Source organism: Callospermophilus lateralis, chromosome 2 (assembly GCF_048772815.1).
Source record: "Callospermophilus lateralis isolate mCalLat2 chromosome 2, mCalLat2.hap1, whole genome shotgun sequence".
NCBI lineage: Eukaryota > Metazoa > Chordata > Mammalia > Rodentia > Sciuridae > Callospermophilus > Callospermophilus lateralis.
The window spans coordinates 4,882,374-4,894,758 of NC_135306.1; the positions used below are offsets into that span (position 1 = coordinate 4,882,374).

Below are 12,385 nucleotides of genomic sequence, written 5' to 3' on the forward strand. Positions count from 1 at the left end.
CCATTTTGACTGCTTTTGGTGTCCCTAATTCTGAACAACCTAACCTAGATGGAAATTGCAAAAGTTGAAATGTGAGTAGAGCAGAGATTTTTGTTTTCTTTTTTGTGGTACTGACAATGGAATCCAGGGCCTTCTTCATACTAGGCTAGTGCTCTGCCTCTGAACTACCTCAGCCCCAGAGATGACTCAGTGGGTGCATATTTCCTTTCCTTTGAATCCCTGGTCAGAGAGAGAGTGCAGTGTGGACACTGCTCTTTCCCCAGCAGCTCAGCAGACACAGACTCCTGGCCTCCACCCTCTAACGGTCAGTCCCTCTGTGTTCTCAGACTCCCAGCGCTCTCATCTCTCCTCCTTCACCATGAAGCTGATGGACAAATTCCACTCGCCCAAAATCAAGAGAACACCATCAAAGAAGGGAAAGCCTGCCGAGGTGTCTGTGAAGATTCCGGAGAAGCCTGTGAACAAAGTAAGCTGCCTCTCCAGGTGTCAGTGCTGCCCTCCCCTGCAGCCCGCAGTCGGAGTTACGCTCTTTGTAGGTGTGCTCCCTGGGTCTCCTTTAGACAGTGCCATGTCAGTCAGCTAGTTGGCTAGGACAGTCTTCCCTTCCGAGCTGTGTCTTCCTTGGACACTGCTCACACCCCAGACGCTGCCTCCTGCCTGAGGTCCTCACATTGTCCTGGGCACAGTCACACACGGGAATGTCCAGAATGCCCATCATTCGGCTTTAGGGCTCTGAAACATGCAAACCCCTGGGACCCAACCAGAGATGTCCTCAGGTATTAGTAACCTCAGCAGGGCCAGCCAGCCAGGATGTTGAGCCACTGTTGCTTTTCACCAGCCCCTCTTCAGCCTGCCACGGCCATTTTAAGCTCTGTAGGAATCCAGGTTTCCTCTCTTCCAGGAGGCAAGAGACAGATTTCTACCAGAGGGCTACCCTATCCCCTTGGATCTGGAGCAGCAGGCAGTAGAATTTATGTCCACCAGTGCTGTGGCTTCCAGGTCTCAGAGGCAGAAGGTCAGTGTGACGTTAAGAACAATTGGTTTTGCCTTGCCTTCTACTGCAGAATCCTGGCCCATGGTTTGGGGATACGAAAACCTCTATTGCAGTATCATTGTTTCTGACTGGGTGACAACTGGGCTGAAGTGTGCAGAAGAATTCACAGGGCCTTGGATAAAGGGAATGTTTATTCAAGCTCTCTTGGTTTGTGGAGAGAATTCAATACCCCACAGAAGTTTGGGGTCCTCTCCAGGGTTGGCGTGGGTGTGCTGCTTGGGCCCAGCAGGTTCAGGGATGGGTGGGTGAGCCTCTCCTCTCGAAAGCAGCTGTACTTTCCTTCAATTGCTGAGATGAGGTGAGTCGTTGAGCAGGGAGGCTGGAAAGCTCAAGAAACCTGGACACTGTCCTAGCCATCCGCAGGCTGGGGTTGGGGGGAAGGACCCAGTGCTCTGGGGCCAGGACTTTGCTGCCAACAGTGCAGGGTCCTTTTCCTGGCCCATGCTCACTGCTTGACACATGTTTTCTTCTTTAATCTTCACAGTGGTCCTAACAGGTAAAAAATCTGTTTTGCCGTAAAGGAAACTGGGTCTGTAGAGATAAGAAGCATTTAGCCAGTCACCCAGCAAGATTTGGGCACAGGCCATCCTCTGTCAGAGCCTGACTTATCTGATACTACATTTCTTTTTTTAAGAAAGGAAGACAGAGTGTTTTTTTTTTTTTTTTTTAATGTCTCACACACCTAAATATTGATCCTGATGTATTACTATGCTTAAAAAATAAAATTAATCATGTAAAATAAAAGCAAATTTCATAGACAAATTGATCCTTAATCCTCTAGTGATTAATCAGAGGGAACCTATCATGGAACTATTGTCACAGCCACCAATTAAGCACATTTGACAAATATTATCCCATTGTTTAAGCATAAAATTCTTAAATTTTGCGATTCATCTACTTTTGGTTTTCCTATTGGCCAGCAAAATATCTTAAAAGCCTAGTTAGGAATAGAGAAAATAAGGTCTTTAAATTCAAAAGTCTTTTGTTGGATAATATTTTTTTCTGCCCAGTGTGTTAACTACAGGAGCCTGTGACACAAGGGCAGTCTTGCCCATGCCAGAGATCTGAATTCCAGGAGGAAGCAGAGTGGGAGGGCATGGATTGGACTGTGCTTGAGCTAGTTTTGTTGCGATCTGCGTAGCTGCTCTCGGAGACAAGTTTTGTGTTGACCTCCAAGGAAAGTGAGCTGCCATTCGATGCTAGTCCAGGCAGAGCAGAGCAAAGCAAAATGGTTTACCAACAGCTTTACCCTGCTGCTGAACTCAGCAAATTTCAGCCTTTCAATTCTTGAATTTCCCCTCTTTATTCTTTATCCCAGGAGAGGTCATGGAGGAAAATGTGATATGGAAGCACCCCTCGCATAGTGTGGCTCCTCCAAACCCCTGGGGATGTTTGGCAGTATCTAGGGACATTCATTTCTAGTTGTCAGCACAGGAGGGTGAAGCAGGTGCTACTGGGCACCTCGTTGGAGGGTGGTAGGGGCTGCTAGACCTCCCACAGTACACATACAAAGCATGGAACCACATTGGTAGTGCCAGACTGCAGGTGTGACCTTCCACGAGGACAACTATTGGCCTGATCCACCTGCCTGCAATGAACGAGGGCAGACCTGCTGTTTAGTGGGGCAGCTCTGCAGGCAGAACGACAGCTGCAGGGGTCTGCCACCTATCAGAGACCGCTGCAGAGACTCTCTGCTACCTTGTCTGCCATTCATTGGTTCCCTTGCCACTTGGAGAATGTAGTGCACACCCACTCTCCCCTATCCTGGCTGTGTGCCTGCTCTCCCAGTTAGGGGGTTGTACAGATTCAGGTTTGGGCACCTACAGAGGCTTCCCTTTGCCCCAGCCCTGTCCTGGGTGGCTTGGCACATGCTGTTTCACGTTCTCCTCACTGTAATCATGTGGGAAAGGCTTTTATTATCCCCATTGTATGGACAGTGTTGATATTGGCCCAGCTTTTCTTAATCAAAGCCTTTTTCCCACTATATTCTGTTGTCTTCTCAGACTCATTTCATTTAGATACATTAATTGTCTCATATATGTAGATAAATTTATAAACTCTTTTTATAACCTTTTAACAAGCTTAGTAGTAAGCTATGGAGTGTTATAAAGTAGTATAGAAAATTTAGCCAAATACTCAATTAAAAGTTAACAGTCCTGTATGATCATAATTACCATGTCCAGAAATAGTCCAGAAGGGTTGAGTTTTCCAACCTGGGGGCCATTTGGACAGTGCTGGTCCTGGCACTCTTGAGTAGACTCCTGCAGAGGTTTCCTCTCAGCTGTCACAATCCTATAAGAAACATAAGCAGGGATATGTCAGTACCCAAGGGCCTGGCAGTGGGCACTACTGTTCTGTGCTTGCTGTAACTGACCCAGCAAAAAAAAAAAAAAGCAGTGTTGCGCTGTCTGTGAATAGTTCCACGGTGCTGGTTTTTCATAGTGCTAATTTGAGGGGCTGGGGATGTGGCTCAGGCGGTAGCACGCTCGCCTGGCATATGAGCGGCCAGGGTTCGATCCTCAGCACCACATACAAACAAAGATATTGTGTTTGCCGAAAACTAAAAAATAAATATTAAAAAAAAAAAATCACATAGTGCTAATTTGAACTTGCTTTCCCCCAGCCCCAGCTTAGCTCAGATTTGTGTAGTTCCTTGTCCTGTAGTGCTGGAAATGAGACTGGGTTTCTGGGGAGCAGAGATCAAGGCTGCAGGTGGAATGAGGGTGTGGAGTGCAGGTTAGGTGTCACTGCTGCTCTGCTGTCGAGGGAGGGCGTGAAGAACAGGCCAGTTTTTCTCCTCTTTCTCTTCCACAGCTGTCCTTCTTAGCAGCCCACTGCAGCCAGGCACAGCCTTGGGTCCAGTTGACACCACCCTCCACCCAGCAGGAAAGCAATTTCAGTTTCTGTCCATCTGGGCCTTGTTTTTTCATTTAGGAAATGAGAGCGTTGGAGCGAGGGATTGCTAATGCATTTCTTTACTTATTCCAAGGTACTTTGATCAGTCTTTTTTTTTTAAATATTTTTTTAGAAGTAGTTGGACACAATATCTTTATTTTGTTTATTTATTTTTGTGTGGTGCTGAGGATCAAACCCAGGGCCTTGCATGTGCTAAATGAGTGCTCTACTGCAGAGCCACAATCCCAGCCCCTTGATCAGTCTTTTTTCCCCTCTCAGCCTCCGCAGGCTGTGGAATCAAACAGGCCAAGTTGTCACTACTGGTGTCTGACTGTGGGCATGTTGTTTGACCTCCCCACTGCCCACCAAGCCCTGCTTCCTCACCTGTGGAATAATAAATAGTGTTTGCTCTGTGGGGTGGTTGTAGCCTTCATGAAATGGTTCACAGAAAACCCTGCCCTGCAGATGGCCTGTGGTACCCAGTGAGTGGTGGCTATAATCCATACCTTTTTCTTCCTTTTTAGATTTTTGCATCCTTTATCCAGCTTCTTTGCTTTATTATTGGCAGATATAAAATCTCTGGTGCTGGTATTGTGTCTGTGAAGTGCTAGAAATTATTTCTGTCCATGTCCTCATTCATCCCCGACCCCCATTGGTCTCTGCAGTCACACAGGGCAGATATGTCCTACCTGCCTTGTAGACAGGGAGCCCAGAATCTAGGGCTTCCCAAGAGCTATGATGGGCCTTGGATCTGGGCCCTCCCAGGACAGGCTTGTGGGGACCAAGAGCAGCAACTGTTTCCTCAGGGCAGCAAGGGTGTGCAGGTGGGTGCATCCGCCACACCAAGAGTATGAGGCTGGGCAACATTAGCAAAGTCACAGTTAACGAGTCCCCAGGTCCAGCTAGTGCTGGGAGCAGGTATGTCACTGTACACTCTGCTCCAACACCGAAAGGCTGGGAAGGCTCTAGGTTTAGCCATGGATTCTGGGAACAGCCTTTGCTGGAGGCTAAAGAGTGCGTCACTCTCCTTTCCTAAGAGCCCAGGCCGCCAGCTCTTACATGGCTGATGAGTCCTCTCTGCAGTGACAGAGATTTCTTTTCGGCTCTGAAGTGCCTGCCAATGTCTTTCTCCCTTACATACCCAGTGACACGCATTTTCTAAAAATATGTCCTGTTCCTCACCAAGTTTCATCATTGCTGGCTTCCAGCATTTTCTGATGTGCCAAGATGGTAGTGTTTGTCCTCGTCCTCCTCTTGCGGGACAAACCATGGCTTTGGTTCGTGTTTGCTGTCTGCAAGCAGAGAGGACTGGCTTCTCAGGCTCCTCCAGGCTGTGGGTAGGTGATGGCGAAGCCGAGAGTGCTTGCCCAGAGGTAGAAAGACCAGTGCCTGGAGACAGTGAGCAGACAGACCTGTCAGGAGTCAAAGGGGAAAAGAAGGTGAGGGAGACGGGTGCCCAGTAATCACGAAGAAGAGGGCATTCCGTGCTGGAGGTGTTTCCTGGTCTCAAGAACACCTTGGGGAGGTAACCCACAGAGGGGAGTCACTTGAGTCTTTGGGAGGAGTCTGACTGAAGAACCTGTTTACTCACTGATCCCATTTTCACTTGTAGATTTTTCTTTGAGATTCCTATGAAATAATTCCTCTATTGAACTTTTTAAAGTTTAAAGGGTCATTCCCTCTCATTTTAGAAGAAAAGACCTAGGGTTCAAAATCATAAATCATTTTTATAATATTGTGTCATGTACTTGTATATTTATAAATTACTGTCTGTACCAGTGTCTTCTAGAAGTTTCTTCTTGCCCTCGGGTGCTTTTTTTTAATGTAATTTTTATTTTTTTAGTTGTAGATGGACACAGTACCTTTATTATTTATTTTTATGTGGTGCTTAAGATTGAACCCAGTGCCTCATGGTGCTAGGCAAGTGCTGTACCACTGAGCCCCAGCCCCAGCCCCCTAGGTTGCTTTTATTAGCATTCTCTAGTCCTCTTCCACTCGTGGGCCTGCCCCTTGGGTACATTACTCAGTTCCCCCACCTGCCAGCTGGGGTCTGGATGATACACGGCCATTCCACGGGGAGGTTGAAAGAAAGGAAAGGAAGGGGTGTGGCCACATCCAAGGAGAAGGATGTGGCTTGAGTTCTAGAACATGTAGCGCCCTCACAGGCAGCTTTCCTCAGGAACAGGGCCTGGATGCTGTCAGCAGCCACTGCACAAGTAGCAGCTGAACTGCTGCCATCTCTCCAGCAATCTCAGCTTTCACGCCAGAGTTTCCCACCCTTCCAGCCCTAGGTTGCCAAGTGCTGTGGGGGTAGCATGACATTGTGTTGAGAGGAGGTTGAACAGTGTGGGAGATGGGTTGAAACCCCTTGGGTCTTTGGAAGAAAAACCTGGGATCTCCAGGTTGGTTTATAGGACAGGTGTGCCATGGGACTGGGCTATTGCAAGATAGCAGCAAGTCAGCACATGCTGCACTTCCTGAGATTAGAGGTGGCTCTCAGTGTAGCTGCTTAGGACATGGAAGAGAATGGTTTGGGGACCTCAGGTGTGGGGAGAGAATTCAGGAATTTCTCAGCTATCTTTCTTAGTCCAAACCCCTTCTTCCTTCAGGTCTGGCCTCTGTCTGCTGATCACAAGCCACGGAAAAATAATCTGACTTAGTTTCTGCAGCCAGAATGTTTTCTTTTCTCAGCAGTCTTAAGCTGGTTTGCAGGAACTTTTATTCATTTATTTTTCAAACAGCTCCCTTAAAGCTCGCTCCTCCTGCTTATGCTTTATGTTTCCTTTCAGAACCTGAGCTGGCTGGAGGAGAAGGAGAAGGAAGTCGTCAGTGCCTTGCGCTACTTTAAGACCATTGTGGACAAAATGGCTGTAGACAAGAAGGTGCTGGAGATGCTCCCGGGCTCTGCCAGCAAGGTGCTGGAGGCCGTCTTACCTCTGGTGCAGACTGACCCTCGTATCCAGCACAGGTGAGTTGCTCCCAAGTCCTTGGCTGTGTCACCAGTGAGGGTGCAGAGGCATCTTGGTTTGGGGTCCTCGAAACAGGTTTCTAGGAATAGGAAGCTGTCCTTGGGCTATTCTGGCAACAGATCCTTGCTCCTCCTGGGGCCTTGACACTAAGGCAGGTTACTGCCAAACCAGGGGACATTATCTAAGTACCCTCAGTCACCCTACACATTTCACCACCATTTATTAGGACCTTCAGTCCCGAGAGTCTTCAGTTGCTTGAGTGATCAAGGAAAGAGAAAAGAACCAGCCTCAGGGCTAGAGTAGGAAAACCCTTGTCTGGGGCCAGGCAGGCCAGGGCCTCCCAAGCAGCCTGTGGACTGGGTGGGGGGGGACTGGGGGCTGGGTGGCATTGTTGAGTTCAGGGGCTTATACTGCTGGAGTGTATTTCTTCTTAAAGGTCAGCAGGCGGTTGGCCCCATATTGATTGCTAAGTATAAAAAGAAGGGCCATATTAAATGTAATCTCAAATGAAAGCCTAGCAGGAACTTTTTCTTCCAAGGCTGGCCCATTATTTGTTTTTTATCCATGGTACCTGATCAAGGTGAATGCATCTCTGTTTCAGTTTCTCCAGATGGCTCAGTAGTTATTGGCCCCCAGGAGGCTGAGGTTTTATGAATGACTTTCAAAACTTGGCAACAAAATTCAGTTCCCTTTTTGTGGAAGATAAAGTCAATAGTGTCTTTATTTTCAGGGAACTCTCTACCGTAAGCTTCCCACAGGCATTTCTGCTGATCGCTAAAGATCATAACCTTTAGGCTAGACGCTCCTTGCTGCTGGGTGGTGTGGCTTAGTTGTCTGTGCCATGAATCCCATGGTTAATCCTTGCCCAGCTCCCAGGAGGGCTCTGTCTGTTCTTTGAGAGAGTTTGACCTTAGGCTGTAGTTAGATGCATGATGACTCCCTTTTAAATGCCCTTAAATATCTGTTTTCATGTAATGGTCCCTACCAGGGAAGAGTTAAAACCTAGTTGGAAATCCTCCTCAGATAACAGAGGAGCTGATTTGTGGTATCAAGTTAGAAGCTCTGTTGGGACTTGAAGAAGGGAGAGTTTGGAGAGAGCTGGAGTTAGTCTGATCAGACTTCTCAGAGGAGGAACTGCGCAGACCTGGGAGAGGCCAGAGTTGACTGGAAGTGAAGAGACAAAGAGTAGCAATGGACCTGAGGCCAGTGGGCAGGGGAGAGGGTGGTGGCAAGAGAGGATGCATCGCCTCTCTTGACACCTTCCAGTGCTAGTCAGCTTCTGGGAAAATCCCTGCTAGAGTCACCTTAGCTAAATCCTGCAGCTAATTGTTATAGTGTGTTGCCAGCTCTTTCAGTGCCTGCAGGGGACCTTCAGCAACTGATGCTGGTGGAAATTAAGTATTAAACACCAGTGTCCTCATACTACCTCATCATCCCTAGAAGCTCAGCTGTGCCATGCTGTGGTGGAGCCACAGGGTAGAAGGCAGCAGGCTTTGCTAGAGGTCCCCTTTTGTATTTTGCTCTTCCTTTGTTATAATGCATTAAGTCTGAAATGGAAAGATAACCATCTTTCCATTTCTTTGCTTATTTAAAACTTTGGGAAAGATGAGTAACTTACATATCTCAGCTGCTGCTCTGTGCTCACTGGGGCTTCTCCCAGCACCCCCTCAGCTCCTCTTGCCTGTTTTGGCATCAGAGCCAGTGCATTACACACATACACACACACACACACACACACACACACACACACACACACACACATATGTCACCACTGTCACACATCCCCACCACCATCACAGGTCACCTTGCTTGTTGGTTCATCATTTTCTCAGAACAGTCATTAGTGCGTTCCTCCGACTTATCGGCCACAGTTATGATGCAAAGAGGTTGGTAAAATTGAGCCAGGATAGGAGAAATTCTAATAAACTGCAGGTCTTTCTGAGCTCATGGCTCTGCCTTTAAAGAGTCCTGCCCAGTAAAATTCCACAGACCTCTTGGCTTGTGTGACTGTCCAGAGGAGATGGGTGGTATATAAGATGTCATCAGAATTTCATAGAAGGATAGAGGGATATGAAGTTTGGAAAAGTTTTGTTAACTGTTTTGGTGGAATTTTCATGTTATAGTTTGGAAATTTAAAAAAAAAATTATAACACAGATGAGAACATAAGAGCCCCACAAAACCTTGGTTGGCTGTAAAGAGAAAGGCACAGGGCAAATGAGGTCTGCTTCTTCACTAGAGGTGTGGATTTTTAAAAAGCAAGACAAGGAACATTCCCTGATATTGAGAAATTGGTCTTGCATCACGTGGACATCTGCAGGCATTGGTCATGCTTAAGATTTGTTCATATTCTTTTTCAAAACCCTCTCTTCCTCTAGCTCAGCCCTCTCCTCCTGCTACAGCCGAGTGTACCAAAGTCTTGCCAACCTCATCCGTTGGTCTGACCAGGTGATGCTGGAAGGCGTGAACTCAGAAGATAAGGAGATGGTGACAACTGTGAAGGGAGTCATCAAAGCTGTTCTGGACGGAGTAAAGGTACCAGGGCGGGTTCCAGGCTGTCCTGGTTGGGACTTGGAGCAGCCAGCCTGCTTGATGTTAGGAGTTTGTTCATAAACTTAATGCCTGGAAATGAATGTCTTCCAGAGTCTCTGGTACTCAGTCTGATGACTGCTTAATTCTCTCAGGACTGGTCTTGCAAGTGACTCTTGCAAGCCTGTGGAGTTCTTGTCCACACTGTTGGAAGGCTACCAGAGGCATCTTGTGTTTGGTCTTCAGAGTCCATATCACGGCTCTGACTGAGCACGCTGCCCGCAAAATATGGTGCAATGGAGACTTCTTCCACACGTTTTTATTGGTGCATGGTAGTTTTTCATAATGGAGGGATGTGTTGTTACATATTTGTACATGTGGAGATTGTTTTTGCCTTGACTTTTCACAAAACACCCAGTATATCAGCTTTTCCTTTTCATGTTCTAGGAAATTTGGGGATTTTTGGTAGAAAAGCAAGAATGAGATGAGTAAGAAATGAACCTGTGTTTACCTGATATCTATGGTGTGGTCTGAGGATTCAGCATCCAGGGAAGTCAGGAGCAATGTAATGGGAAATTATGACTCTGTAGTTAAGGTGGGAAGCAAAGGCCAAAAGTCTCTGGGGCATAAACCCCAATTTGAGAGAGTAAGTCCTGGTGGATGAAAGTAAGGGAAACATAGAGCAGGAATCCTGTGAGGGCCTTTGGACCAGGGCTGGAGCTGTGGGCAGTAGGAACATGGAAACCTGCTGTTACACAAAACCACGTCCTATGGTGGCAAGAGCTGGCCTTGACCTGTCTAGCTTTCATACCAAGGCCACCACTTACTGGCCAGTGCACATGAGCGGTTTCCTTAGCTGCTCTATACCTTGGTTAACTGGTCCATAAATAGGTGTAATAATAGCACCATGTACCCTATGTGCAAATATGATTATACAACCTGTGTAACTACATCACTTCCAACCAGAAGAATGAGAAGTTATACTCCATTTATGTATGATGTATGAAATGCATTCTATTGTCATGTATAACTAATTAGAACAAATTTTTTAAAAATTTAAATAGTAAAAGCACGTGTCATAGGGTTGCAGATAGGATTGAGTTAGTATATGGAGTGCTTGTGGAATGGTGCCAGGCACATGCTAAGCACTTGGCATTAGCACTGTTTGTTATTAACTTTGTGGTGCTAAATGCATGATTTATGAATTGGGCTCAGAAAAATTGCATTCTCTTCCCTTCTACCCACCAACCCAAAATGATAGCTGAGATATTTACTCTATATCAAGAAAGATTCCTCCACGCTCACCAGATCACAGCTTCCTGAAAGCCTCCTGCATGGACCCTGGAGAGCAGAGCAAGGATCCCAAGGGAGGGCTAAGAAAGGCTAAGAAAGCATTGTTTGGTGTGGCAGTTTGCTCCCAAGTGGTCACAGTTAGCTCAAGGTCCAGGGGCTCCCACCTCAAACACCCAGTGCGGACAGCTGAGTGTCTGCAGGGAAATTTGAGTTCATGTCCAGGGATGCATGGCTCCTGCCTACTCCGACTGCTTCTATGTCCTCGGCACCCCCCAGAGTTATTAAGACCTGTGAGACTTCAGAGTGGAGCCCAGTGCGGCCGTTGAGAGATCTGTGTTGCTCTCCAGATTTCATGCTAGTCCCTTAGCTACTCTCACTGCTTCCTCATGATAGCTCCCCGCAGGCAGCAGGCAGCAGGCAGCAGGAGGCCTGACCTGCGAGGCACTCAGCTCAGCTTTGACTCATCCAGCTGCTATACTGTTCAGGCCTCTGGAGATATTGCTGTTCGCTTTCCAGGTGACACTGTGTGGGTCCCTCCACCACACTGATGCTGCTGAGAGCAAAGCAAGTTGGCACACAAGAGGTAGGGTTTCCTCACTGGCTTCATGGCAGCCCGAAATGGAATCAGGACAGCGTCACCCTCATTAAAAGGGAATTTCTCCAGTCTTTCTATGACCAGACTGAGAAAGAACCTATGGGATTTGAACCTGGCAATGTCTAAGAACCAGTAACTTCTCCCCAGTTGTCTTAAAACTACTTTCACCAGAACAGAGATTCTGCAGTGAGAATTTCTATAGATTCTCTTTTGTCATACTTATTTAGGAAGTGTGTAGGGAGCGCCTCTGTCACCAGATGGTGAACACAGTGATGAGCAAAGCTCACACAGGCCTCCACCTGGGGGGCTTGCCTTCTGAGGGCAGAGAGCCTCCTGTGCACCCAGCCACCTCCACTGCCTCCCTCAGGCAGGAGAGCCACACTCAGCACAAAGGGATTCTCTGTGCTGGAGCCTCCTTTGTGTCCCTCAGGCCTGGGACACCCCACACACCCATGTCACTGGGACTGGGAGGGGCCAGGAGTATGCAGAAACAAGGGGTGTACCTACTGTTGTCATCCCTCTGGGATGGGAAATGTTCTTCCAGACCGACTCACTATCTTTCAAGTGACTCATTCAGTTGTTAAACAGAATTTTATTTTGGGGGAGAAAGATTGAAAAATGTTTTCAAGCCAGATGACTATGCTCGTCCCTAAGCAAGTGGTCATTCATCATTTAAGCCCCATGTAAATGCCCCTGCTTGGCCATGAGGTTTTGAGATATTTACCCTGAAGCCTGGGAACAGACGAGGTGAGGTACTGGACATGAAGTCTGAGTGCTGGGTGCCCAGTGGACATAGCTGAGTACTGCTCCCCACAGAAATGCTCATTTCCAGATGAGCTCAACTTTGCCTGTCCCTGACAGTGGCCATGGCTCTTCTCCAGGCAATCTGACAAATTTCACATCTTCCCAGCTCTGTGGTTGAATTTCAGCTCTTCCTCTTTTCCTTAGATGGTGACTCCGCACCCAACTCTCTGCACTCAGCCCCGCCCTCCTCTAAACCTTCCAGGTGTGGAGGCTTCCCTGTAGGTCTCCCCTCTTCACCTGAAACTCCC

General features: G+C 47.5%; 1 protein-coding gene across 11 annotated transcripts in view; it reads left to right on the plus strand.

Annotated features, from left to right (window-relative positions):
- The window catches only part of Rapgef1 (Rap guanine nucleotide exchange factor 1), a 129,293-nt gene that overhangs the window by 67,589 nt on the left and 49,319 nt on the right, over positions 1–12,385 (plus strand). For 8 of the 11 annotated variants that reach the window (XM_076845203.2, XM_076845202.2, XM_076845205.2 and 5 more), the window contains exons 2-5: positions 327–466; positions 902–1,015; positions 6,739–6,917; positions 9,295–9,451. In XM_076845203.2, the coding sequence (XP_076701318.1) occupies positions 327–466; positions 902–1,015; positions 6,739–6,917; positions 9,295–9,451 (590 nt within the window). The remainder of the gene's footprint in view (positions 1–326; positions 467–901; positions 1,016–6,738; positions 6,918–9,294; positions 9,452–12,385) is intronic. The other 3 variants (XM_076845209.2, XM_076845211.2, XM_076845213.2) reach the window with 1 other exon arrangement.